We start from the raw sequence: 24081 nt of genomic DNA, 5'->3' as shown, positions 1-24081 counted from the left end.
CCTGATGGCCCGAGCCTGCCTTGGGCCCGAACAAGGCTAGGACTGAGATACCCTGACCCTGAGGGTGGGTCAGGATTGGAAATTTCTGGGCTTGAGTGAAGGTCAGGTCGGGCCATGGTTGAGTTGAGCCCGGCCTGGCTTAGACTATCCTAGCCCAACCCTGTCTACTTTTTCTTTTTGTCTTCTTCTTCTTCTTCATCTTCACCCCAGCCTGGCCCAACCCCTACATCACCTGTAGCCTCCAGTCTGACTCAACCCCTACATTTCCCTTCCCCCTCCCCATGGTCAAGGCCAATTAGGGTCAGCCCAGCCTGACCCTGAGGGCGGGTCAGGGTTGGATTTTTCTAGCCTTGAGTTAAGTCGGGCCTGGCCTGGGCCTAGCTAAAGGGACTCAGTGTTGGGTTGAGATTTTAAAAAGCCCAACCCAATCTGACCCTATTGCAACCCTACTTTTGACTGTTTGATAGATGGAAACAAATTTGACTTTTTAAAATAATGTTTAACACCTTGTGGTAGCTAGGCTTTGTTAGCAATTGCTGTCAAGTGTAAATGATCCCTCTTGTTACTGCATGGTGCAGTACTGCATCGTGCGGCGCAACAGAGGCCATGTGGCATAGTGGACCCCACATGATGCACATGGCCTTTGCAGTTACCGCACGATACTGCACCGTGCAGTAACTGCATAGGATAAAAATTCATGATCCCATATTATTCTCCATGAGTTGAAGTGATCTCTTTGTCTTTCATCCATTTTTTTTTTGTGGTATAGGTTGAAAGGATTCTTATAATATCCAAAATTAAAAGAAGGGCACATGATTACTTATTATTCTCCGGATTCCTTCACACTTCAGCGTGCGTGTGCTTCTTTTTTCCTAAAAAGACAAAAGAAAGGGGGAGAGAGGGATTCAAGGGTTTGATTCCTCTTATGTGTTTGAATATTGATCGAAAAAGGCCACTTCTCTCACATTCTGGCCTTTGTGGATTCAATCTAAGTTGCAGACTATTCGGGTTTCTCATGAAAATATTATTTGTGCTCATTTATGAAAAGAAGAAAAGATGAAAAAAGCTATTTTAATTCTTTTTTTTGTTGACAATTTGGGTAAGATTATTATGCGAGCCTTGACTTGGCCCTCATTATTGCAAAAGGCTTTAGAAGTTATAGAAGTCACCAGTTGTAATTAATGTATACTTAAACTCGAGTTATCATCTTTTTCCCATCATGCTCTGCATTATATGCTGACATGATTCTACCCCCCAAAAAAAAAATAAATAAATAAAATTACTGACATGATGCATCAATAATGATTTGATAACTTTATTTTTTGATTAATAGATGTAGTTTCATATATATGCCTATTATATTTGGAATTCTATCTCAACCATATGAATCACCATATAATAATTTCGATTTAACTGAAACGCCACATGAGTGATAGTAAAAAATGGATTCTTGGTTGAGGTGCATTGCAAGCCCAACTCCCATATAATACTACTTTGAAAATGAAATTAATCCAAAGTCTTTATTATTCATTATAATATTTGCTTATACAATCAAGTCTCCATATATATATATATATATATATATAAATATATAGTTGTGTTATTCAGTAAAGTAATACATGCATAGGCTTTTAATTACATCCTTCAGCTGGAGCTAATTAAAGCATCATCATCTGACCCAAATATTGAAACTCCATTAACTACTTTGCAGTCCAATCGGATCTCTCCGTTGGTCCCCGTTAACGGGCTGATATTTCCCATTTTAATCATGGATTGAGCAAAGCTTTCAAAGAAAGCGGTTTGATTGCTGCTGAAGTTGGCAACGATGGAGATAGTATCCGCACCCGAAGTCGAATACAATTCTTGATCACTTTGGAGTAGACCTTCGTTTGTTTCAAGGTTAGAGAAATAGTTATTATCGAATCCATCGGGTGTGGTCAGGTCTAGGTTGGTTATGACAGACCCATTTCCACCTTGGGGGCAGATTTGTTGGAGTGTCGCCAAGTAAGTCGTATTGAGAGTCGGGTCAGGACTACCCGTACCACTGAAATTGTAGAGTCGATTAATGAATGTTCGACACTGAGCACGTCCAAATGTGTGGGCACCTGAATAACAATTAACACAACCTCATGTTTAATTCTTTTTTTTTTTTATCAAAAAGACAACAACACGCTTTAATTTAAAGCAAGAAAAATAGAGAAGAATCAGGTTAATTTGACAAGTGGTGTGCCAATTTATCACCAACCAATCGGCTGGTGGCATGTGGAAAAGGCATGGAGGATATTTAGACCGCTTACCTGAGCAGACCGGACTGAACTGAACCGTTCAAAGCATCTGAGGACTGTAAACCAACCATACTTTATGGGTCGGAGATTGCACACCGGCCTGGGTGAACCGCCTTGGTCAATTCCATGTTGGTTAAAAAACTGATCACCGAAGTCAGCCTGGATTAATAATCTGACTCAGACTCGTTTGCCAATCAGCATGCGATCCCACGACACTCACACTCGGCTGACACATTAATCAAACTCTTAGCTTGGCCAACAAGCAACTAAACCTTCATGATAAGCTAACCTGGCTAGAGCCTAGCCCTGGTTGGGATCACACTTTTTGCATGACTTCCTACCCGATAGGTGTCTGGCTCGAGAAGCTACGGACACCTACTTAGATACATGACGCTCTATTCCATCCATTATTGAAAAAGTTACATATTGATCTACCATCTTAACCCTATAAATATGGGCGCCTAACCTAGTTATGGGGTCTCTCATTTCTTATTCTTGCATTTGAATATTATTAATTTGTTGCAAGAGGTTTGACTTAAACATCGGAACATCCTAACTGGTTCAGACCGGCACTCCCTTATTATGTTAGGTTCTCTTGTGTAGGTCAGATCAACCACAGAGGACACCAACAGATTGGATCTCACCGCAACAATCAAAATGTGTTTAGACCTAAAATCTATTCCAAGAGGGATCCTAATCCTCTACGGCCGGGTGGCCCGAGCAGCCGTTGTGCGGCCTCACACAGGTAGGGGCAAATTGACCGCCCCACCCGGTGGGGTCCATGCCCTGCAAGAGCTTGGCCGCACAACAGCTGCTCAGCCATAGAGGATCCAATTAATTGATTCCCAGAATGCATAACAAAGAGAGCTAATTAAATACTAGAAAAATTGTTACCAGATAATGAAACAAGATCTGTGGTGTCAAGGCTGACAGCCGAGAACTTGCCCGTAAGAGTTGTGAGGTTTTCAGAGGGAGCCGGAATAGCAGTATTGGCACCGGTTAGATTTGCTGTTAAGCTATCTCTTCTTCCAAGTAGCACTGTCCAAGAAGGACCTCCTGCCTGTAAGCCCGGCCACTTGTGTTAGCTAGCAGTAGTGAACCGAACCAAACCGTTCAAAGCTTCAGTGGACTGTAAACCAACGTTATGGGTTGAACATTAGACACTGACCTAGGCAAACTGCCTTGGTCAATTCCATGTCGGTCAAGAAACTGATCACCGAAGTCAGCCTGGATTAATCATCCAACTCAGACTCGTTTGCCAATCAGTATGCGATCCCATGACACTTACACTCGGCAGACACATCAGTCAAACTCTTAGCTGGGCCAACAAGCAACTAAACCTTCATGGTAAACTAACCTGACTAGAGCCTAGCCTGGGTTGGGATCACACTTTTTGCATGACTACTTCCTACCCGATAGGTGTCTAGCTCAAGAAGTTACACCTACTTAGATACATGACGCTCTATTCTATCCATTGCCTAAAAAATTACATATCGATCTAACCTAGTTATGGAGTCTCTCATTTCCTATTCTTGGATTTGAGTATTATCAGTTGTAAGAGGTCTGACTTAAGCATCGGAACATCCTAATCGGTTCAGATCGATACTCCCTTGTTATGTTATGTTCTCTTGTGTAGGTCAGATCGACCACAAAGGGACACTAGCAAATTGGATCTTGCCACAACAATCAGAATGTGTTTAGACCCAAAATCTATTCCAAGAAGGATCCTAATCTTCTAAAACCGAGCAGCCTGAGCGGCTGTTGTGCAGCCTCACACACGCAAGGGCGAAATGACCGCCCCACCCACTGCACGAGAACCCTGCCTGGGTGGGGTCCATGCCCTGCATGTGTGAGGCCGCTCGGCTGCCCGGCCGTAGAGGATCCAATTAATTGATTCCAAGAATGCATAACAAAGAGAGCTAATTAAATACTAGAAAAATTGTTACCAGATAGTGAAACAAGATCTGTGGTGTTAAGGCCGACAGCCGAGAACTTGCCCGTAAGAGTTGTGAGGTTTTCAGAGGGAGCCGGAATAGCAGTATTGGCACCGGTTAGATTTGCTGTTAAGCTATCTCTTCTTCCAAGTAGCACTGTCCAAGAAGGACCTCCTGCCTGTAAGCCCGGCCACTAGCTTCTGTTAGCTAGCAGTAGTGATAATTAAGAATACTTCAATTATCTACTTCTTAAATCATGAATTAATTTCCTAAATTTTTACATACCAAAACCACAGCTACTTCGGCTGAAATGGCTAGAATGTCAGCACAGGAGACAACACCTGGGCATGCAGTCTCTAAAGCACTCTTAATGTTATCAACAACATCAAATCCTCTAGCCGAGTTGTTATTGGGGCCGGCATCTTTCTCTGTCTGTATGGTACTGCTATTGTCCAACAGAATTGATCCATCACAGCCCTTTACACAAACATGATAAAACCCAAGTTTAATTAATTCAGTTCAATTAGAGTAACAAATTAGGCATTAATTTAATAAAATGCAAGATTGTTAACTTACATCGACGAAACAATCATGGAAATGAAGTCGAATGAGGCTAGCACCGATTCGAGGATCCGTCAGTGACGCATTTTCGATGGTTTGATTGACGATGGTGAGGACGTTAGGGCATGTATCTGCGTAAAAACTGGCATTCAACTGACCTGTTGATCCTCTGATCATCATCAACATAGACAACAAGAAGAGAAGAAGAGCTAATTCCATTGTGGAAGTGGTGGAAGAAGACATTTTTAAGCTCAAAGACATGGGAACCTTATTTGCCTAGCTTTGTTTTAATAATAATGACCAGCCCCGGCCTCCATACTCTATTTATACACAGAATAGAGCAAAGAAAGAAACAGGGTTTTCTACAGAGAAAAGTAAAACAAGGCAAGAATCGATCAAACTTCATAGTCTTGAGTCTTGACTTTTATCATATATATGGCTTATCAATCAATCAATCAATCAAACTAACACTGCAAAGGTCATTTTAAGATTGGTTTTAGAGGATTAATTAGATGTCTATGATCAATAGAATAGGTTGTGGGATGTTTTCAACCCCGGTTGGTAGGTATACACAGTTATCACATGTCGAAACCCCACTTTGGTTTGCTTGGCTGGTTTAGGACGATGTGCTTTGGTCACGCAATCATGCTGTCACTGGATCCAACATAGATTTTCTATTGCACGTTACCCTATCCTGCCTGTGTTGCGCAGACATAGGGTCATGTGTAATGACCACCTTACCCCTGCTCAGGCAAGGCGCTCGGGGAAAGGTAAGGCAGTCAATGTGTGCTACCTTGTGTCTGTGCAGCATGGCAGGACAGACAGCCCGCATCGTGGAAGATCTAGATCCCAGGTTCAACAGCTCACATCCCCTGGGGTTTGCTGACTGGTACGATTGTGCGGTTCCTCTCATAGAAGGGACTGAAATGATCATTTCACCCCCTGATCGAACACACTACCCGGGTGGAATCCACCCCCTTTTTATTAGAGGTACTAGGGAACTATACCAAGCAGGGGAACCGTAGGTGATAAAAATTCCAGGTTCAAATCCCTACGAGTGAAGCATTACACGGAGTTTGGGAGGCTTCATGTAACCAGGGTTTTCCCTTAGCTCCGAACGGTAAACCTGGGCAGGTTCAATAAGGGGAGGACATGTTGTAGATTGTGTATAGACGATTGAATTATCATCTAGTGCTCCCGTACATGAATTAGGTGTGGAATTGTTTCAAGTCGGTGGTCGGTGAGGAGAAATTTACTTACAGGATAAGAAAACATGTCTTTGTTTTTTTTATAAAAAGGATAAGAAAACATGTCTTCTAGACGAAATAGAGTAAATAAAATATGGCTTTACAGTTATGGTGATCACATATTTCGGATCCAGATCTTCTACGGCTTGGGCATAGCCGCGATCTTTCCGGAGCTTGAATATATGGTTGACACCTGTAAAACCATGGATCTAACGGTAAGTTTTTAAAACTTTAACTTTGAGTTTTAAAAAGGTTTCAGGCATTCAACCAAGCTGGACCGGTTTGGGTTTGTCAAACCGGATCGGTTTACAACTAAAACAAAACAAACGAAACCAACCCCATCGTCCCATTTTCAAATCTGAAAAACCCTCGATTTCCTTTCTTCGTCCCAGCGAACTCCGAGCTTTCTCTTGACCCTTCTCTGAATCCCTTCGAACCCACCCTGATCTTCTTCCTCCTCTCGCTCATTTGTGAAGAACTCATTTCTGTTACCTCCTCTAGTCTGGCGAAGCTCGAAGGTGGGAACAAGAATTACAAAAATCCAGATCTGGGTCTTTTAAAGATTTGGGAGCTCTAAACGACCTTGCTCAACCTTCTGGGTGGAGAAACGACAATGTAAGTCTCTCTCTCTCACAAACTTTGCCGTTTCTCTGTTATCTCTCTCTCCCTCTCTCACAAACTCGATCTGCCTTGGGTTTATCGCCCAATAAACAAGGCAATGTAAGAACTCGGTTTTCCATTTTTTTCTCCTTAGGTAATTTGTTTCGAGAAATGTGGGGACTTGGCACCCTAAAATAAGAGATCCAATTCTAGAATCTCCTCGTCTTATCCCACTACGACTTCTTGCCTAACTGTAGTTTTGAGCTTCTCTGGTTCCCCGTTCAACCCTTGGAAATGTCATCTAGAATACAGAGATTCTACAAGTGACCTATCTCAGTAAAGAGAGTCACCTATTAGTTGGTTCTGCAGGGGAATTTTCAAAGGTAAAACCATGAGCTTCCCTCATGCGTTCAAAATGGAGATTATAACAGGTTTGCTAGCTGCACTAAATCTCACTTAGAATTTTATTAAAGATTTCATCTCTTTGAGGGATTTCTGTTCTTTCTTTCTTGGATTTTTGTCACAAAAATATCCAATTTGGGCATAGATCAGCCTAGCAGAGGATAGGTGAGAGCAATTTCTAAGTCGATTTGAATCGATGGATAATTTCTAACTAGCTTCCTCTGTAGTATGTTGGAGCTAATTAGGCATGGTTGTATTATATCTATTGAAAGGATGGTGCCTTTATATCTTCTTTGTTGGAGCTTCCTCTGTAGTTCTGGAAGATTTATCTTGTTACTGCATTAGGTTTTCTGCAGAGATTTCTCTGTATGTACAAAGACTCATTTTATTGTCACCATCCATTTTGTGTTACATTTCTGGGAGATTTATCTTGTTACTGAAATAGGTTTTGGCTTACATTTGCCCTTCGCTTCCATTATTGTTCCCACATTTTGTGTTACATTTTTGGGAGATTATTGTTCCATATGTGAGTTCAGAACATGGGTAACCCTTCTTTACCATCTTATTGAACATGGGTAACCTTTCTTCAGAATATTGGATTAAACTAACATGATTTATGGAGGTAGGTGAGTCTTTAGCTCAAAACGGAAGAGCAACTGGGGTTACACCCAGTAGATGGTGGTTCGACTCCACCAAGGCTCCTAATTTCTTTACGAGGGGATACAATAATGTTTATATTTACCTTTATATGATCCTACAATAGAGGATGCATTGAAGGCTGAACACTAGAAGTGTAGTTGCAAGTTTAAAATGTTCAGCTGTATAACAATTGCAAGTTATACGTAAAGTTGCTATGCCTTGAATTTGTTTTTCTATAGAGGTTCTATAGCTGTAGATGTATCTCAGAAATTTTCTTTGTTCTGTTTACCTTTGTCATGTTCTACTGCAAATATGACTATTCTGGTTATGGAGCTTCAACTGGTAAGGTAGGCTGTTATTCCACTTAGTCCATTGCAATTGCTTTGGTCAACTCTTCTGTTTTTGTTTCTTTGATGGATTCCTTGTGATGCTGGTGGAAATAAAGAAAATATCTAGATAATGCCCTTGGTGTGTAAGCTTTGCCTGGAGGTTTCTTTCTTTCTTTCTTTCTTTAGCCTTTATAGTCTGTTTTGTTGTCCTTTCTTCATGTCAAATACTCTACATATCCTTGCTGGTTAATTCATCTAATGTTTGGTTTCTATGCTGCATTTTCTAAAAAGCAGAGAATTGCAACAAAAGGACTGTCTTTCCTAAAAGAGGAACAGTCCTGCAGAATTTTGTAAAGGCCTGTTCACAGAATTCCATAGAAAATAAGAACACCAACTCAGAATTCAGATTTGAATCAGATCAGAGCAATGGGCTAAGGAGATTTGAATTTAAAATCAGAAAAATAAGTGCAAACAGGGTCTTCAAAACAATAGCATGGCAAAGGGAACCAAGATCTTAAATTATGGCAAAAAAAAAACCATGTTTCACAAAGATGTCATCCATCATCTTCACTACCCAATGATACCATAAGATTAATATAAGCTATATTACTTCAAGATAAAAAATTAATAAAGAACCTACTGATGAATACATGAGAGTCTTGATGGACTCGAACCATCATCTCCTGGGAACAAACCCAGGTGCTCTTCCTTTTTGAGCTAAAGACTCACCTTGGAAAAGAGAAGTTAATTGTTAGCTTGAATTCATCTAGGAACACCAAGTGCATACAGAACTGAATTTTCTAAATCTACCCAATGAGCCAGGTTCATCTTCATAATAGTGAATTATGAATCATTACCATATAATGGGGTAATCATAGCCAAAACATCCCAATTTCTAGTGGAAAGTACCCAGAAAATACTGAGAACTGCTAGCTTCTGTTGGTTCACTTATCACAATAAAACTCTAGGACTATGCAAAAAACAAACACAAACCCTCATATTTACACACACACAAAGGAGAAATAAAAAAATTCCAAACAAATGTGTGGGATAAGTTTGAGTACTTGAAAACCTAGCTCACGCTCCACAAAACAATAGAAAGATCCAAAAAACCTGAGAATTCATAGGTTCCCAAGGCCCTGTTATAGTCTTTAGATCTAGAACAACAAAGGGATCCACAAAACAATAGAAAGATCCAAAAAACCTGAGTACTCATAGGTTCCCAAAGCCCTATTATAGTCTTTAGATCTAGAACAGCAAAGAGATCCACAAAACAATAGAAAGAACCAAACACCCTGAGTACTGATAGGCTCCCAAGGCCCTGTTATAGTCTTTAGATCTAGAACAGCAAAGAGAATTATTACATTTGGAATCATAATTATACCTCTAAACCTCTAACATTCTTTGCTAAGTACAGCATGCCCTCTGAATTATATCAAGTAAATTCTAAATAAGAGCAATTTAATGAAGGTGTCAGCTAGCTCAAGTTGGTAATGTCATTTGGCATGTTGTAGCCAAGACCTGGGATCAAGTTCCGATTTCATCCTCCCCTCTCTTGTCCCCTCCACCCCTTAACACCCCAAAGTATAGCTTCTGAGAATTGTTTGAAGTATCAACCAGTAAGTACACCTACACCGTCCCTCTCTTGGCAGAACTTCCAAGCTATGCCAAACCAATTTTTTTTTCAAACTGATTTTATCATTTACCTATACAGTGAGGTATAACTAACCGAGAGAACGAACAAAAAATAAAAAATGATAACAGACCCAACCTTGCAACCCAGTCCCAACCCTACCCACACCTCTGTTCTTCATCCAAACCACCGACCCAACCCCATCATCTGCAACTCCGCCGCTATCCCTCCCTCTGTTATTCCCTCCAATGTCGACCCACCCCCTGCTATTCGCTCTCTATCTCTGTTTGTGAGAAAGGAAGGCTACAAAATATGGAGAACAAACAAAAAAGAAAAAAGGATAACAGAGATTAACAACTCCGCAACTACACAGAAACAGAGTTCTGGGTTTATTGGGCAGGATCAGAGGTGGATCAGGAACTTTAGAACAGAAATAGAGACAAGTATATAGCTTCAGCAGTTCAGACAATTACATTCTAACAATTAGATTCAGCAGAGAGATAGAGAGATATAACAGAGAGGGACGAGGGACCTTAACTTTCATGTTTCAGGTCCTTTCCAAGCCCTTCAAATCTATACCAAATCCAGTTGAAAAGTCTGAGTTCCCACCTTCGAAGTTCGCCAGCCAGAGGATGAAGAAGGTCGTTTAAGAGCCTTTCCGAGTTTTCCCACAGCGGTTTGGAGCTTCCAAGCCCTAAAAATCTTTTCCTAGTTTGAGTTCCCACCTTCGAGGTTCGCCAGCCAGAGAGAGACTTACATTGTCGTTTTTCCACCCAAAAGCTTGAACAAGGACGCTTGGAGCTACAGACTCTTTCCCATATCCAGATCTGGATTTTTCTTTCCCACCTTCGAGCTTCGCCAGACCAGAGGAGGTAAGAGAAATGAGTTCTTCACAAATGAGCGAGAGGAGGAAGAAGATCAGGGTGGGTTCGAAGGGATTCAGAGGAGGGTCAAGAGAAAGCTCGGAGTTCGCTGGGAAGAAGGAAGGAAATCGAGGGTTTTTCAGATTTGAAAATGGGACGATGGGGTTGGTTTCGTTTGTTTTGTTTTAGTTGTAAATCGATCCGGTTTGGCAAACCCAGACCGGTCCAGCTTGGTTGAATGCCTGAAACCTTTTTAAAACTCAAAGTTTTCAAAGTTTTCAAAACCTACCGTTAGATCCATGGTTTTACAGGTGTCAACCATATATTCAAGCGCCGGAAAGATCGCCGCCATGCCTAAGCCATAGAAGATCTGGATGCCCATATTTCTTGTTAAGCCTCGATAGTCAGGGAAGTGGACATTCAAAGTTGAAGAAAGTTTTTGTTCCCGTGGTCACCACGGGTCATCATTACTCATTATTATTCTCCTACTAGTTGAAGCTCCGAAATACCTCAATTAGTAAATAGAAATTCGGTACTTAATATGAAGTTTGTACGCATTGAAATTCTATTTTTTAGGGAAGAGTTCCCCATGGGTAGCATAGCCCATATTTGCTTTTGGTCAATGGAAATATGCGCAAAAGCATCAATAAGATGGATATTTCTATTTTTCTTGGGATCAGGTCGGGCTGTCATTTCATCCCCCCTTTTTTTGTCTAGCTTAAACATTACGTTCCCCTATAAAGATCTTTTTTCCAACTATTTTACCTGGTTTGTTTTGGTTCTAAGCATATTACTAATTTTGCTGTCAACTTCTTGTTCTTCTTCAATACCTTAAATAAATAAATATAATGACTTACTAATAAAACCAAGGACTAAGATTTCCTTTAGCAAAGGTGAATGGGAATCCATTTATTGATCAGGTGGGTTCAGTTTCATGTAGGGGTATCGGGAAGGTATTTTGGAGAACATACTAAAACCTAATAGGGGTTTGTGAACCCTAGAATGGTGGCTGAATGTTCATCGAGGATGGAATTAAACTTTGTCCTAAAACCAATATATTAGATGGATCCTCTTGTAATTAATATTTTATGAGCAGATAACTTCTTAAAGATCGAGTTTTCCTTTACCCACAGTCAAGGGAGAATCCCTTGATTGAGGGGTTTAGACTTTAGATGGTATCCATGAGGTATCAGAGAAGAGTGAGAGAGTGAAAGTATTATCAACTTCGTATTATTGGGGGCAGAACATTTATGACCCTCGATGGGAGTACTTTTTTGTGCACGGGGGAATCTTCACGTACGTGAGCATACGTAAACGACTCACAACCATGCAGATGGAATCCAATCTGTGAGAATATTCCATCTGAACGGCTGTGAGTCGTTCACGTATGCTCACGTACGTGAAGATTCAACGGACTCTACTTTTCTTGCACACGTAGAAAAACTTTTGCTATTTCTTAATAGCTTAATATTTTTTATGACAGTTTTCCTTTACTAGTGGGGGAAAAAGAATCTCCTCACCAATGGTGATGTGGCCATGTGATGGTTTTTTTTTTTCTCATCATCAACTCTTACTCACTATTGTTTGATTTCAAAACTAACCCACCTTGATCATCCAACAATACCAATGCCTGTGGTGAAGGAATTCAATGAAGAGAAATTCAGTCATTTTTGTTAAAATCAAATAGGTTTTTTCAATTCATTGTAAACTCTATACCAAAAAAACAATTCCTGATAAAAAACTTAAGAGAGGATTCTCTAAGCAAGCAGGGTACACTATCTCTTCTCCTTGAGGTTGGTGCCATTGAGGCTTTGGGTTATGTCCCATAGTCTTATAAGGTGGCTTAGTTTGTATCTAGTTTTTCTTCTCTTTTGCAATAAAAAACTAGTTACCCTAGGCAGGCCTAGGGCAAACATGACGCTCCATCTACCGACCATCAATACAAAGCAAAAGGAAATCTTTCTCTTTGACGTGTAGCGATAAATCATCATCTTTCACATATATTTCTTTTTTTACATGTTTAAGTCTTCCTAGTCAAGGAAGTAGACATTTGAAGTCTAAAGTTTGAATGGTTAACAACATCTGTTATGTTTTCACTTAAGCTAATCTTAGATACTAACACCCTCTGTTATGTTCTCCCCCACTTGTTTGCACCCAATTGCCACAAATTGGGATTCGGTTATGTGTGCCATAGGGCCGTGCGTTGTACGCTGTCAAGGAGTTACAATTTTAAAATTTGATTTAATCAAGTGGAAAGATGGGACCCACCATGACCATAGATGGTGGGAGGTTACAAACCCCACATGGCCACATGGCACAAGAAATAAGCATTTTTGGAGTGAAAGTGGCCCCAATCAAGGAAGCAAGTGGAATGGTTGGTTATGGGAGTTACCAAGTCTATCTTTTATAAAAGACAAAGCTAAGAAAAAGAGGGAGACATCACCCAACGGATCAACAAAACACGCTTCAGTTTTTATCTTTACTTTATCCTTTTCTTTTTATCTTTCAGGATGTAATCTTTCATCCCTTCTGTAATTTTTGCTGGAGTTGGGTTCCAACCACTAATGCCTCATTGGCTTGTGTTTCAAGGGACATTCATGTAGGCCTTGCTTGGAGAATAACTTCGGCAACCATGTCTTTTGGCCCGTGTTTCAAAAGACAACCATCATTAGAATCAAGTTTGCAAGCTTCGACAGATCATCGCTAAGCAAGATGTGGGAACTTCAACGGATACGCTACTGGCAACAAGAGATTTGGTGTGATTAGTGTAGTTTAACACCAAGTTGTACATGTTCAACAGTCCGTAGACGGCAAGTGTAAGTGTCTTCAATGGCTATGTAATTGTCAAGCAACAATTTGATTCCCAATCTTCTTCTTTGCTTTGTCCATCGTGATTTGCTTTTACTCAAAAGACCTTAGAGCTACTTAGGCATGGAAGGATCCCCTTCTCGTCTTGGTTCGATGTCAAAACGGGCCGTTTTCAACCTCTTAGAAACGGCCGTTTCGCCAATCTGACAGGCTATTTTGTCTCGATGCAAGGTAGAACAGGCAGTTCCAGTCAATCGGACAGCCGTTTCTTCTCGTCGAAGTTAGATCGGACCGTTTTGTCCTGGTCGGAAGCTAAGACCAGCCGTTTTCGATTCTGTTTGGGCTCGAGTCAAAGGCCCGCACGCCGCGCTACTTCCACCACGTGTGCTTTGGCCCTGTGTGTGGGTGTTGGATTTTTCACCAACACATTTTGGCACGTCCGGTGGGACACCAGAAAGCAAAATCGTGATGGTTCAAGGAAGAAGAAGTGCCGATGAAGGAACCCATTCATGAATCAGGCAAACCAGGGGCAGCAATACCCATTCCTGATAGTGCCCCTGTATTTCGGTCAAGAGGCCAAACTGGAGACCGATAAAAATTTATCCACAATCCCATTCGAACTTGTGTGGCCTCGTTCAAACGGGATTGTGAGGGGCATTGTTTGCACCCAATTTCCACAAATTGGGATTCGGTTATGTGTGCCATAGGGCCGTGCGTTGCACGTTGCCAAAGAGTTACAATTTTAAAATTTGATTTAACCAAGTGGAAAGGTGGGACCCGCCATGACCATAGATGGTGGGAGGTTACAAACCCCACATGGCCACATGCCACAAGAGATAAGCATTTTTGGAGTGAAAGTGGCCCCAATCAAGGAAGCAAGTGGAATGGTTGGTTATGGGAGTTACCAAGTCTATCTTTCATAAAAGACAAAGCTAAGAAAAAGAGGGAGACATCACCCAACGGATCAACAAAACACGCTTCAGTTTTTATCTTTACTTTATCCTTTTCTTTTTATCTTTCAGGATGTAATCTTTCATCCCTTCTGTAATTTTTGCTGGAGTTGGGTTCCAACCACTAATGCCTCATTGGCTTGTGTTTCAAGGGACATTCATGTAGGCCTTGCTTGGAGAATAACTCCGGCAACCATGTCTTTTGTCCCGTGTTTCAAAAGACAACTATCATCAGAATCAAGTTTGCAAGCTTCGACAGATCATCGCTAAGCAAGATGTGGGAACTTCAACGGATACGCTACTGGCAACAAGAGATTTGGTGTGATTAGTGTAGTTTAACACCAAGTTGTACATGTTCAACAGTCCGTAGACGGCAAGTGTAAGTGTCTTCAATGGCTATGTAATTGTCAAGCAACAATTTGATTCCCAATCTTCTTCTTTGCTTTGTCCATCGTGATTTGCTTTTACTCAAAAGACCTTAGAGCTACTCAGGCATGGAAGGATCCCCTTCTCGTCTTGGTTCGATGTCAAAACGGGCCGTTTTCAACCTCTTAGAAACGGCCGTTTCGCCAATCTGGACAGGCTATTTTGTCTCGGTCTGAAGGTAGAACAGGCAGTTCCGTCAATCAGGACAGGCCGTTTCTTCTCAGTCTGAAGTTAGATCGGACCGTTTTGTCCTGGTCAGAAGCTAAGACCAGCCGTTTTCAGTTCTGTTTGGGCCTGAGTCAAAGGCCCTGGCACGCCCGCGCTACTTCCACCACGTGTGCTTTGCCCCTGTGTGTGGGTGTTGGATTTTTCACCAACACATTTTGGCACGTCCGGTGGGACACCAGAAAGCAAAATCGTGATGGTTCAAGGAAGAAGAAGTGCCGATGAAGGAACCCATTCATGAATCAGGCAAACCAGGGGCAGCAATACCCATTCCTGATAGTGCCCCTGTATTTCGGTCAAGAGGCCAAACTGGAGACCGATAAAAATTTATCCACAATCCCATTCGAACTTGTGTGGCCTCGTTCAAACGGGATTGTGAGGGGCATTGTTTGCACCCAATTTCCACAAATTGGGATTCGGTTATGTGTGCCATAGGGCCGTGCGTTGCACGTTGCCAAAGAGTTACAATTTTAAAATTTGATTTAACCAAGTGGAAAGGTGGGACCCGCCATGACCATAGATGGTGGGAGGTTACAAACCCCACATGGCCACATGCCACAAGAGATAAGCATTTTTGGAGTGAAAGTGGCCCCAATCAAGGAAGCAAGTGGAATGGTTGGTTATGGGAGTTACCAAGTCTATCTTTCATAAAAGACAAAGCTAAGCAAAAGAGGGAGACATCACCCAACGGATCAACAAAACACACTTCAGTTTTTATCTTTACTTTATCCTTTTCTTTTTATCTTTCAGGATGTATTCTTTCATCCCTTCTGTAATTTTTGCTGGAGTTGGGTTCCAACCACCAATGCCTCATTGGCTTGTGTTTCAAGGGGCATTCATATAGGCCTTGCTTGGAGAATAACTCCGGCAACCATGTCTTTTGGTTCGTGTTTCAAAAGACAACCATCATCAGAATCAAGTTTGCAAGCTTCGACAGATCATCGCTAAGCAAGATGTGGGAACTTCAACGGATACGCTACTGGCAACAAGAGATTTGGTGTGATTAGTGTAGTTTAATACCAAGTTGTACATGTTCAACAGTCCGTAGACGGCAAGTGTAAGTGTCTTCAATGGCTATGTAATTGTTAAGCAACAATTTGATTCCCAATCTTCTTCTTTGCTTTGTCCATCGTGATTTGCTTTTACTCAAAAGACCTTAGAGCTACTCAGGCATGGAAGGATCCCTTTCTCGTCCTGGTTCGATGTCAGAACGGGCCATTTTCGACCTCTTAGAAATGGCCATTTCGCCAATCTGGACAGGCTGTTTTGTCTCGATCTGAAGGTAGAACAGGCAGTTCTGTCAATCAGGACAGGCCGTTTCGTCTCAGTCTGAAGTTAGATCGGATCGTTTTGTCCTGGTCGGAAGCTAAGACCAGCCGTTTCCAGTTCCGTTTGGGCCTGCGTCAAAGGCCCTGGCACGCCCGCGCTACTTCCATCACGTGTGCTTTGCCCCTGTGTGTGGGTGTTGGATTTTTCACCAACACATTTTGGCATGCCCGGTGGGACACCAGAAAGCAAAATCGTGATGGTTCAAGAAAGAAGATGTGCCGATGAAGGAACCCATTCATGAATCAGGCAAACCAGGGGCAGCAATACCCATTCCTGATAGTGCCCCTGTATTTCGGTCAAGAGGCCAAACTGGAGACCGATAAAAATTTATCCACAATCCCATTCGAACTTGTGTGGCCTTGTTCAAACGGGATTGTGAGGGGCATTGTTTGCACCCAATTTCCACAAGTTGGGATTTGGTTATGTGTGCCATAGGGCCGTGCGTTGCACGTTGCCAAAGAGTTACAATTTTGAAATTTGATTTAACCAAGTGGAAAGGTGGGACCCACCATGACCATAGATGGTGGGAGGTTACAAACCCCACATGGTCACATGGCACAAGAGATAAGCATTTTTGGAGTGAAAGTGGCCCCAATCAAGGAAGCAAGTGGAATGGTTGGTTATGGGAGTTACCAAGTCTATCTTTTATAAAAGACAAAGCCAAGCGAAAGAGGGAGACATCACCCAATGGATCAACAAAACACACTTCAGTTTTTATCTTTACTTTATTCTTTTCTTTTTATCTTTCAGGATGTAATCTTTCATCCCTTCTGTAATTTTTGCTGGAGTTGGGTTCCAGCCACCAATGCCTCATTGGCTTGTGTTTCAAGGGGCATTCATATAGGCCTTGCTTGGAGAATAACTCCGGCAACCATGTCTTTTGTCCCGTGTTTCAAAAGACAACTATCATCAGAATCAAGTTTGCAAGCTTCGACAGATCATCGCTAAGCAAGATGTGGGAACTTCAACGGATACGCTACTGGCAACAAGAGATTTGGTGTGATTAGTGTAGTTTAACACCAAGTTGTACATGTTCAACAGTCCGTAGACGGCAAGTGTAAGTGTCTTCAATGGCTATGTAATTGTCAAGCAACAATTTGATTCCCAATCTTCTTCTTTGCTTTGTCCATCGTGATTTGCTTTTGCTCAAAAGACCTTAGAGCTACTCAGGCATGGAAGGATCCCCTTCTCGTCCTGGTTCGATGTCAAAACGGGCCATTTTTGACCTCTTAGAAACGGTCGTTTCGCCAATCAGGATAGGCCATTTTGTCTCGTTCTGAAGGTAGAACAGGCCGTTCCGTCAATCAGGACAGGCCGTTTCGTCTCAGTCTGAAGTTAGAACAGACCATTTTGTCCTGGTCGGAAGCTAAGACCGGCCATTTCCAGTTCCGTTTGGGCCTGCGTCAAAGGCCCTGGCACGCCCGTGCTACTTCCACCATGTACGCTTTGCCCTTGTGTGTGGGTGTTGGATTTTTCACCACCACTACCTAAGCTAATCTTAGATAGTATTTCTTAACCTAATTAATGGTTAGAACCTAGAAATTTTCATGTCTTAGCCCCAAAAGTCAGGACTCAAATCATTTTGTTTGAAGACAAGTATGCAGCCGTGTATAAGGCCGGAAAATAATCGTCTCCAATTATCTGCGCCTCCATTTCCTCCAATTCCTCTAATAGGGGGGAGTGGACTCCACCCGGCCAGTGTGTTCGGGCAAGGGATAGGATGGTCGGATCCACTCCCCCCTATTAGAGGAATTGAAGGAAATGGAGGTGCAGATAATTGGAGAAGACAAAAAAATAAACAAGGGACATCCTTCTCCTCCGATTATACGAAGTCCTTCTATACTCCTAGAGTCACATCCGAGACAGCGATAAAGTCATAAAGACATGAAATCTCTTCAACATTGTTTAAAAAAAAAAAAAATTACTCCTTTAAATAATGAGAATTAATATTAATATTTTTTTTTCTCCCTCATGAATGAACATAATAATCAATTAATAATACTAATATTGTTTTGTTTTCTCCCTCATGAATGAACATAATAACCAATAAATAATACCAAACATGTGGGTCTTTAATTTACAATAAATCCTATTTTACTTAATATAATTTTTAACCGACCACTTCTTGGTAGCCACAATTTTGAGGAACGAAATTGGTTATTATTCATTTGATGATAAAGACTAGCAGCCTATTTTATATAAAAAGTAGAATTTTTTTTCTTGAAAATGCTAACCTCACAATCTAATCACATTAATGTTCACAGAGTGACGCATCATTACATTCATTTCTATAAGGTTAGCAAGTCCCTTTCTTAATTTCCACCATAACTTAATTGCTTAAAGAGGACCTACTGGCTGTAGGTAGTACTCCCCCATACAAAAATGCTTTTTCCGGCAAAGCTTCATATAGACCTAAAAGTGGCTGTTTAAAATTTCTATCATCAATATAGCTAGGGATCTACATTGATGTTTTGTCCAATTTCTTTTGTCTACATCAATTTTTGAAGTTAGAAAATCTATTTTAAAAAAAAAAAAAAAAAAAAAAAAAAAAAAAAAAAAAACAGAAGTTAGAAAATCTATTTATCTTTTGTTCAAAGAAATTGTTTTTAGGTCCACAATAAACAGAATTTATCCCCTTCTTTCTCTTGATCCATAATGTGAATGTCTCATTTGAATTAATTTTGGTTACTATGGGTTGTTATCAGATTATCAAAAAATGGGTTTCGATATATTTAATTATCCATTGTTGCCTCCTGGGGTATGCAGATCCAGATGTTGTACTTAGATTTTTCTGTTTCTCCCTTCTATGGTTTGTGTTTTGATATTTATAATCTCCTACAGGGGTAGCCTTGGAATTATCTTTTTTCTTAATGCATCTTTATTGGGTAAGAGATCGCTGTCTGATCGTGTAGCGTTTGCACCAGTACTAGGGCCAATAAGAACACCCGCATATATGAGGATCAACATAGATATAATTTTTTATTTCATGGGGACCAGGTAACTTTCTGCCCTAATCATTGTTGTTCACTTCACATACAAATCTGATGGCCTGCCTAATCAAGAGTAATAAAACAAGAAGGATAAATTACATGTCACCCCTTGATTTTTAAATGAAACTCAGATCACCCCTTGATTTTTGAAAAAACTCAAATCACCCATTGGTTTAGACCCCAATATGACAAATTAATCGCTACCGTTAGTTTTATGATGTTAAGTGATGATGTCAGCCAGTCAAATAAATTTAAATTCCTAAACTACCCTTGACCAATGTTGAAGATGAAAGAAGGGTAGTGCTATAAATTTAATTCTAATGTTTTAGTATAACAGTAAAATAGTCCTTTCACACCACTAATTAACAGCAGACTAACACCATTACTGTAGAGAAGTGATTTGAGTTTTTTCAAAAACCAGGAGATGATGTGTAATTTACCCAAATAAGAAATTGAATCATACAAACTTTAAAAGCTTTTCTTATTCATGATTAATATCTAAACATACAATCCAAATAAACCACCCACCATGGGGATGTTAATTTATTAATTAATTTGATTAGAAATTCTAAAACGTTTTTATTCAAACAAACTTATTCATACTTGAGGGTTTATTCCCCAGTCCATCAGCTGGAACTAATCAAAACGTCACTTGACTCATATGAAGAATCTCCATTAACCCTTCTGCAATTCAATCGGATCTCTCCTTCGGTCCCAGTTAACGGGTTAATATTTGCCATTCTTATCATGGATTGAGCGAAACTTTCAAAGAAAGCGGTTTGATTGCTGCTGAAGCTGGTAACGATGGAGATAGTATCCGAACCCGAAGTTGAAAACAACTTTTGATCACTTTGAAGTATACCTTGGTTTGTTTCAAGGTTAGAGAAATACTTATTATCGAATTCATCGGGTGTGGTATGGTCTAAATTGGTTAGGGTAAACAGGTTTCCATCATCGGGGCAGATTTGTCGGAGCTCCGCCAGCAAAGTGGAGTTGAGAGTCGGGTCAGGACTGCCCGTGCCATTGAAATTGTAGAGCCGATCATTGAAAACTATACACCGGACACGTCCGAATGTGTGGGCACCTGAGAATGGACACATTAACCAATTTGTCAAGTTGTTCATTTATGCACATTAACAATTATACATTAATACATTAATACTTAATTAATCCCTTAATTAATGTGATTACTTAAGGAGGAAAGAGACTTATATAACATGTGAAAGTAAGGAAAAACTGTTCAACATAGATCCTCTACCGTGCAGCTGCCCGTAGCGGCCTGTGCGGCGCAGACTGGGCCGCACGTGCAATGACCACCTTACCCCTGCTCGGGCAAGGAGTTTGGGCAGGGGTAAGGCAGTCTTTGCATGTGCGGCTCAGTTTGTGCCACTCATGTCACTATGGGCAGCGCACCATAGAGGATTTGGATCCAAAATTATTACCGGACAACGCAACAAGATCAGTGGTGTCAAGGCCAACGGCTGCGAACTTAGCCTTGAGAACTTCCACACTGTCTGTGGGAGCAGGCATAGTAGTATTAGCTGCACTCTGGTTTGTAGTTGTACTATCCCTTCTCCCTAGTAGAACCGTCCATGAAGGACCTCCTGCCTGTAAAGCCAATTGAGAATAAATCAGGTTCATTACTAGTGTAGACAATATGTCCATCAAAATTGAGTCATAATTCAACCGTAAGTGCAAATTTTTGAAGGCAAGGTTTCAAGAATCGGCGAATCGGCTGATTTTTTAGATCAAAACCATTGATCATCGATCATGATTCTTAACGTTTTGATATTCTTGGATAAAAACACCAGAATCATTGGAATATTCCTCAAATCTATCGATTCTAGGGTTTTTGTAGACCTATTCAAGCCGATTTCGATCTAAATCGGCACCTGACCGCTTCCGTCCCCAATTTTGTGTTTTAAAAGCTTGCTTGAAGGGGGAACTATGGAGCAATTCCACTGCACACTAAACGTATGCTCAACATTGAACACATGTTCCATCCACTGCCATTTAGAGTGCACTAAGGGGTATTCTTTGAAGCAAAAAAGGACATGTGTCCAATGTTGAAAATACATGTAACAGACATCTATGTGCAATAGAGCCCCACTCAAATATAGGATGGAAGAAATTTCAGGTAAAGGCCAGCATCATTATATGGGAAAAACAACGTTGCCTGGTTGCATTCCCCTGCGTCCATACATAAGGGGATGAAATGACTGCACTGACCCTCCTATTGGATGCCTCTGTGCACCCCCTCATTCGCCCCTAAACTGGTGCAGAGGCCACTGGATCTGGAGCAAACCCCAGCCCCTTACTATATGTATTGGGAGAGGGTTCTCTAAGCAAGAGGTCTAGAGGAGCACGCTAAGGAGGTGTGACAGCATGATTTTGTGCATTAAAAGGCAACAAGATCATTTCATATGAGAGAGAGAGAGAGAGAGAGAGAGAGAGAGAGAGCGAGCAACTAGCATATGCTCCCTATAGCTCAGAGAACCTTTTCTTGAATCTTTATCCCCTCCAGTTACCTACTTGGCCCAGTTCCCCAGTGCCCCTAACAAGGGGAAGGGTGCAATGACCACCCTACCCCAGCCCGAACACTCTGCACGGGTGGGTCCACCCCCCCCTCCCCGCCCCCCACACACCCATTAGAGGAATTGGGGAACTGGAGGAGATAATTCTCCACCTTTTCCCTTATATATTAGATATGAAATTTGTTTATTTGGTGAGGGAGGGACATACCAAAACCACAGATACTTGGGCTGCAATGGTTAGAATGTCGGCGCAGAGACAACACCGGGGCATGCATTCTCTAAAGCAGCCTTGATATCGTCAATAACTTCAAATCCTCTAGTAGAGTTCAAATTGGGGAGGGCATCTTTCTCACTTTGTATAGTGTCGCTGTTGTCCAACAGAAGTGATGCATCACAACCCTAAAATCATTCATGATATATAATGAGAAATAAGTTTAGTTTTTTTCCATTCACTACTAAACAACAAAATGTGATATATAGAATCGACCTCACATACATTTACAAAGCAATCATGGGAGGGAAGTCGAGTGAGGCTGGCAGTGAGTCTGAGGTCCGTCAGTGAAACTTCTTCAATGGTTTGTTGAACGATGTTCAGCACATCCGGGCACGTATCTGCGTAAAAATTAGCATCTAACTGAGCTGTTGATCCACTGATCAGCACAGACACACACAGGAGAAGAGCTGCTGCTGTTGCTGTTGCTAAGGTGGTGGAAGAAAAGGATAACATCTTTAAAACTATAATGTTTACGTTGTGTGGCTAAGCTATGTGTTTGTGCTATTATAGATAGATGTTCAACTCTTCTTCTTACTCTATTTATAGATGGGAGTTGGCAATGATCAGGTAACGTAATAGGGTGGCTTTGTATCATTATTACTGTAAAGCAGTCATTGATTAGGTGTGGAAATCAGGATCCATGGATGGTCAGCTGTAAAAGTTTTACATTTGGGATTGCCATACTTTTCTTACGTTACGCAATTAACAATTTAGATGCGACTTATTATATATTGCATGTGCCTCGTTGAAGAGTTTATCTTATACCCACGTTGTAGAGAATCTACTCTCATACAAGGATCGATTTACATGCTTCGGCATTGTAGAAAATAAGAATCTAAAATCGCACAATACATACAAGGATTTACGTGCTTTGATAAGATTGTCTATGTTCAGATTGAGATGAGATCTACCTCACTATCAATGGAGAATAGCTTACAATTCAAAAACCATCTCGCTACAACTATATAGCGAAACCCTACATAAGCACATATTATCGAAATACTTATGTAGGCTCTTAATTATAGCCCTTCAAAATCAACTCCTAAATGGAAGTGATGGAATACAAGACATTGTACCCCCAATAGTCATCATCTAAGAGTCACATCAACTATGGCAAGGCCAGGGATTCTCTATTATACCCATTGTATAGATTAACTCAGATCAAGTTTCAACTTAAATAGAATTGGCCATGTTATTTAAACTAAAGAAACCCCAAATTACTAAGAGGTAATTTCACTAGATTATTCAATCGTCTAGATTGCTAAATAATCCTTTCACATGGCACAACTACTCCGTGTGCAGTATAGACAAACCCTCAAAACTATGTAGATTTGGAAATCTTTATCCTTCAAAGTACAGAAGAAAAAACAAACATTTGAAGTTTTAAGGTAATATTTTTCAATCCATCGAATCTTCCTTCTTTTAATCATTTCAGTCAAACAAGGCCGGTTTGAAGCTACTTCAGTATGTTGTTGTTATTGTTTTTGTTTTCTACTTCATAAATGAACAAATGACTAAACAGAAAAATCTTTATCTCAAACAAAATTATCTACAGTTTTTAGTTTTTTTCTTTTTCTAGGAAGGCTGGGATACACTTTTCAAAGTTTTAGCACACTTTGTTAGGTTTTAAGATGAAATTTTGTGGTCTTTAATAACCACGTGGTAAACACTTACTCGATCAAGACCCGATCAATCCAAAGGGATGGGGGGTTGGGATTGTTGGGAAGATGGGACCCACTTGTAAGGGTAGAAATATTGAGGATTTTGAATAGGAAAGAGATAAGATTTTGGATTATCCCTCAATAAACAAAACAATTAATGATGTCCCCTTGAGCTTTTATAAAGTCACCATTCCAAATAAACCAAACAAGATTGAAGTAAAATTTTAAAATGTCACATCAGCATTTTTCCATTCCAATTTTCTCATTTCACCTAAATCCCCCCTAAAAAAACGGGGCAGAATTTAAGGGTCCCTCCTCTCCTAATGCCTCGGTTGGTAGTGGAATCCTCATGAGACTACCGACCACCTCTTCTTTTGGGTGCCCTTTCTCT

General features: G+C 40.8%; 1 protein-coding gene and 1 pseudogene across 2 annotated transcripts; both read right to left on the bottom strand.

Annotated features, from left to right (window-relative positions):
- Positions 1-1639: 1639 nt before the first annotated feature.
- Positions 1640-22437, bottom strand: LOC122642993 (peroxidase A2-like). Of its 2 annotated transcripts, XM_043836625.1 has the most exons (5): positions 22413-22437; positions 4796-4959; positions 4505-4696; positions 4232-4397; positions 1640-2105 (listed from the first exon to the last, which is right to left on the bottom strand). In XM_043836625.1, the coding sequence occupies exons 2-5, from the start codon at positions 4955-4957 to the stop codon at positions 1645-1647; spliced, it is 981 nt and encodes a 326-aa protein (XP_043692560.1). In that variant the 5' UTR covers positions 4958-4959; positions 22413-22437; the 3' UTR covers positions 1640-1644. The 2 variants fall into 2 exon arrangements, with proteins under 2 accessions (XP_043692560.1, XP_043692559.1); XM_043836624.1 differs by lacking the exon at positions 22413-22437 and having other exon boundaries at positions 4796-5044.
- Positions 19823-22482, bottom strand: LOC122642996 (annotated as a pseudogene).
- Between the last annotated feature and the right edge of the window lie 1599 nt (positions 22483-24081).

The sequence above is a fragment of the Telopea speciosissima genome, chromosome 10 (genome assembly GCF_018873765.1).
Source record: "Telopea speciosissima isolate NSW1024214 ecotype Mountain lineage chromosome 10, Tspe_v1, whole genome shotgun sequence".
NCBI lineage: Eukaryota > Viridiplantae > Streptophyta > Magnoliopsida > Proteales > Proteaceae > Telopea > Telopea speciosissima.
Note: the sequence above shows the minus strand (reverse complement) of the source record. Positions and strands in the feature narration are given on the sequence as shown.

Coding starts and splice junctions, on each gene's coding strand:
- LOC122642993 (XM_043836624.1), bottom strand. CDS start 5,041: ATGTCTTTGAGCTTAAAAATGTCTTCTTCCACCACTTCCACAATGGAA. Junction 4,697..4,795: donor TCCATGATTGTTTCGTCGAT/GTAAGTTAACAA, acceptor GTTTGTGTAAAG/GGCTGTGATGGATCAATTCT. Junction 4,398..4,504: donor CCGAAGTAGCTGTGGTTTTG/GTATGTAAAAAT, acceptor CCGGGCTTACAG/GCAGGAGGTCCTTCTTGGAC.